This window comes from Miscanthus floridulus, chromosome 6, assembly GCF_019320115.1.
Source record: "Miscanthus floridulus cultivar M001 chromosome 6, ASM1932011v1, whole genome shotgun sequence".
In the NCBI taxonomy this organism is placed as follows: domain Eukaryota; kingdom Viridiplantae; phylum Streptophyta; class Magnoliopsida; order Poales; family Poaceae; genus Miscanthus; species Miscanthus floridulus.
The window spans coordinates 32,579,256-32,582,271 of record NC_089585.1 but is presented as its reverse complement, the minus strand read 5'-3'; the positions used below and the strand labels follow the sequence as shown (position 1 = coordinate 32,582,271).

General features: G+C 40.7%; 1 protein-coding gene across 1 annotated transcript; it reads right to left on the bottom strand.

The window, feature by feature from the left end:
• Positions 1–207: 207 nt before the first annotated feature.
• LOC136458029 (uncharacterized) lies at positions 208–2,332 on the bottom strand. Its single transcript, XM_066458033.1, has 4 exons — positions 2,213–2,332; positions 2,004–2,181; positions 1,746–1,795; positions 208–713 (listed from the first exon to the last, which is right to left on the bottom strand). The coding sequence occupies exons 2-4, from the start codon at positions 2,071–2,073 to the stop codon at positions 555–557; spliced, it is 279 nt and encodes a 92-aa protein (XP_066314130.1). The 5' UTR covers positions 2,074–2,181; positions 2,213–2,332; the 3' UTR covers positions 208–554.
• Positions 2,333–3,016: the final 684 nt, after the last annotated feature.

The window sequence follows — 3,016 nt, the reverse complement described above, 5'->3', positions numbered from 1 at the left end:
ATAGTAATAGATAATAGATAATAGATGTATCATGTACTGTAATTTATATGAGTTTTAAAGTTAACTCTTGGATTTAAGATTTATTATGTTATTTAGTACTTGCATACGATTATTACCGAATTATTGCTAAATGAATTTTACTGAACTGCATGTGAAAATTTTAGTGTGGTACACATCCCTTCATAAAATTCTAGGTCCAACACTTACTTAGGTAGGAACCCTTGGCGGCGCCATTAGTAAACAGTCATATTAGTCAATTAAATTACAACACAAATATACTCGATTTCAAACTACTGGACGAGGAGGCCGGACACCAAATACACGCGCGCGCGCGCGCGCACACACACACACTACTAGCTCCCATAAGTACTGATAATAAGTTTCAGACATACTTCACACATGCACATATATCAACACAACATATATAGTCACATGGTGATGATACATGGAATTTATTCGACAAATATATGTGACACGTGTGTATAAGGAGGAGCGACACTAGCAAGCATAACATATATATTCAAGGATATATCTCAATATATATAGTGGGCTGGCTAGTTGGGTATGTCCTTGAAGTGAGGCTTAGCCATGGTCGGTGAAGGGTCGTATCTCCCGTAGTCGTTCATCTTCACCTGCTTGAGAATTCTTTCGTGGACCACCACCGCCATTTCGTCGTCTTCCTGCAGCTGCTGCATGGATTCCGACGATGTCTCCTGCCATGCATGCATGAACAATTACACGCTAGCCACTACTTGGTAGGAGAAGTGGAGAACACAGCGGGATTATTAGGGTGCAAATATATATAGTGCGACGATCCTCGATCGAGATTAACTGCATGCAACAACTATTGCAGACGAGCAATAGATAAACTGATGTCTAAATATTCCCTTCATTTCAAATTGTAGTTCATTTATTGTTGGTTATTTCCCATGTCAAAGTTCTCTAGTTTGATCTAGTTTTTAGAAATGTATTTGCATCCAGGAGTTCAAATAAATTCACTATCAAAGCATAGGTCATGTGAAAAAAATAATGAAACTAACTTGACGTTATAAATGTTGAAGCATTTCCTCTAAATAACTTTGGTCAAAATTATAGAATTGGAATTTGATAGGACAAAACCTAAACGGACTATAAGTTGGAACAGACAGAGTACTTGACAAAAAAAAGTGCTTTCATATATATCCATACAGTAGCTGCTATCCATGATTTGTTTAAAAAGTTCAATTCTGGTGATCAAGCATCACTATATCCAAGATAGATATATGGATCTAGTTGAGTTCTAGCTAGTATCCATTTGACAGTGAAACTTATACAAATCGGCCGCGCTAACCTGTCAAATAGAACTGATTGTACTATAGGAATGCACGGAATGTATAGAAATAAACCATCTTGGAGTTGAAAAATTACGTCTGATTATGCCTAGTCAATGTGTTGCATGTTCTAATGCCGTGCTCTTGAGAAGAAGAGGGAGAGGATGGGCCCGGGGAAAAATACAGAGAGAAGAAAACTAATAATTCATCCCATACTCGGAAGACTTTCAAGAAATTCTTCCAAGTTTTTTGCATTCGCTTTTGTGCAATGCCATGATAATAACATGTTTATATATAGTTGATCAATATACAAGAGCAAATAGAATATATATGAATTGTAGCTAGCTGGATCGTACATACATATACGTAGTTATTATTCCTCCTTTTTTTCAAAATGTAAAATATACATACATATACATATATATAGTTATGTACCATTGACTCTGATGCCTCATCTTTGTTCAGAAGCTTCTTCCTATGTCCTCCTGCAGCAAGCAAAAGCTCCACGAATCACTACAGAAACTGAAGGACAAACTAGTATGTATATATGGGTCACGCGCGCGAGTTCTTATCACACAAATCTTGTAGAACTGGGTTTCTAATATATATAACAGTTTAAACGAAGAACATCTAGGAAAAGAAGCACAGACATGACCTGAATTGATCAACAAAACGACCAGCAAGCACGCTAACCTGCCATGGCGGAGAGCAAGAGCGACGCCAAGACGAGGGCGACAAGATAATTCGACTTCCTGGGCTCCATGGCTAGCTCGCGAGGAGCATGCAGCCCCAGCTACCTTGAAGAGAGGGGGAGGAAAAAGCTTGGGGAGCAGCAGCAGCAGCAGCAGATATGGCCGGAGATGTGAGGAACCTGCCTTTCCTTGGTTTGGACACAAAGGAACCTGCAGGTGCGAGCTGTCTGCAAGAACTAAGAGGAGGGCATGCACTGGCCTAGTGGACAAAATAATGGATTGTATATATATATATATATTGTCATTTATTTTGTTTCCCTGAGATATGAGCTGCGTATGCGCATCTCAGTGGAGTCCCTTTTGCAGGAATGCTGTTTATTTAAAAAAACAAAAGGTAGACTAAAGGGGCTGGTCAGAGCTTTCCCTGTGGAATTTTGAGGGTCTTGTCATCATTAGACTTGCTGGTTCAGCCTGTTTGATTAACAACTAGCTAGCCCCATAAGCTAAAGCTGGCTAAAGCCACTGACTTGTACCAGTACATGCCATGCAAGTAATCCCCCTCTTTATTATTGTATTTGCTGGTGTATACCAACTGCATGCCTTGAGTGTAAGAATGGTATGGTATATACATATATATTTTTTTATGATGAGAAGAGAAATTCTCATGAAGCAATGCATGCCTTGAGTGGATGCTGGTTGCTCACAACTATGGTGCTTGTGGGTTCCACATAACTTTTTTTTTTAATTTTAACACTTTTTGAAAACTAATTTTAAACCTAACACTGTCGGTTTTTTTTAAAACTAACACTTTTGGCCGTGCCTATTGCCCTGGCGCGGCCAAATGCTTGTGCCGCGCCATGCATAGTGGCGCGGCAACGGGCTGACGTGGCGACGACCGGATTCGCTGATTGCTGACGTGGCAGGGCCTGCCGCGCCACCGATCTTGGCGCGGTAGTGCCACGCCCTGATCCGTGGCGCGGCAGAGACATGCCCTGGTCGCCTGGCCCTGGCCTT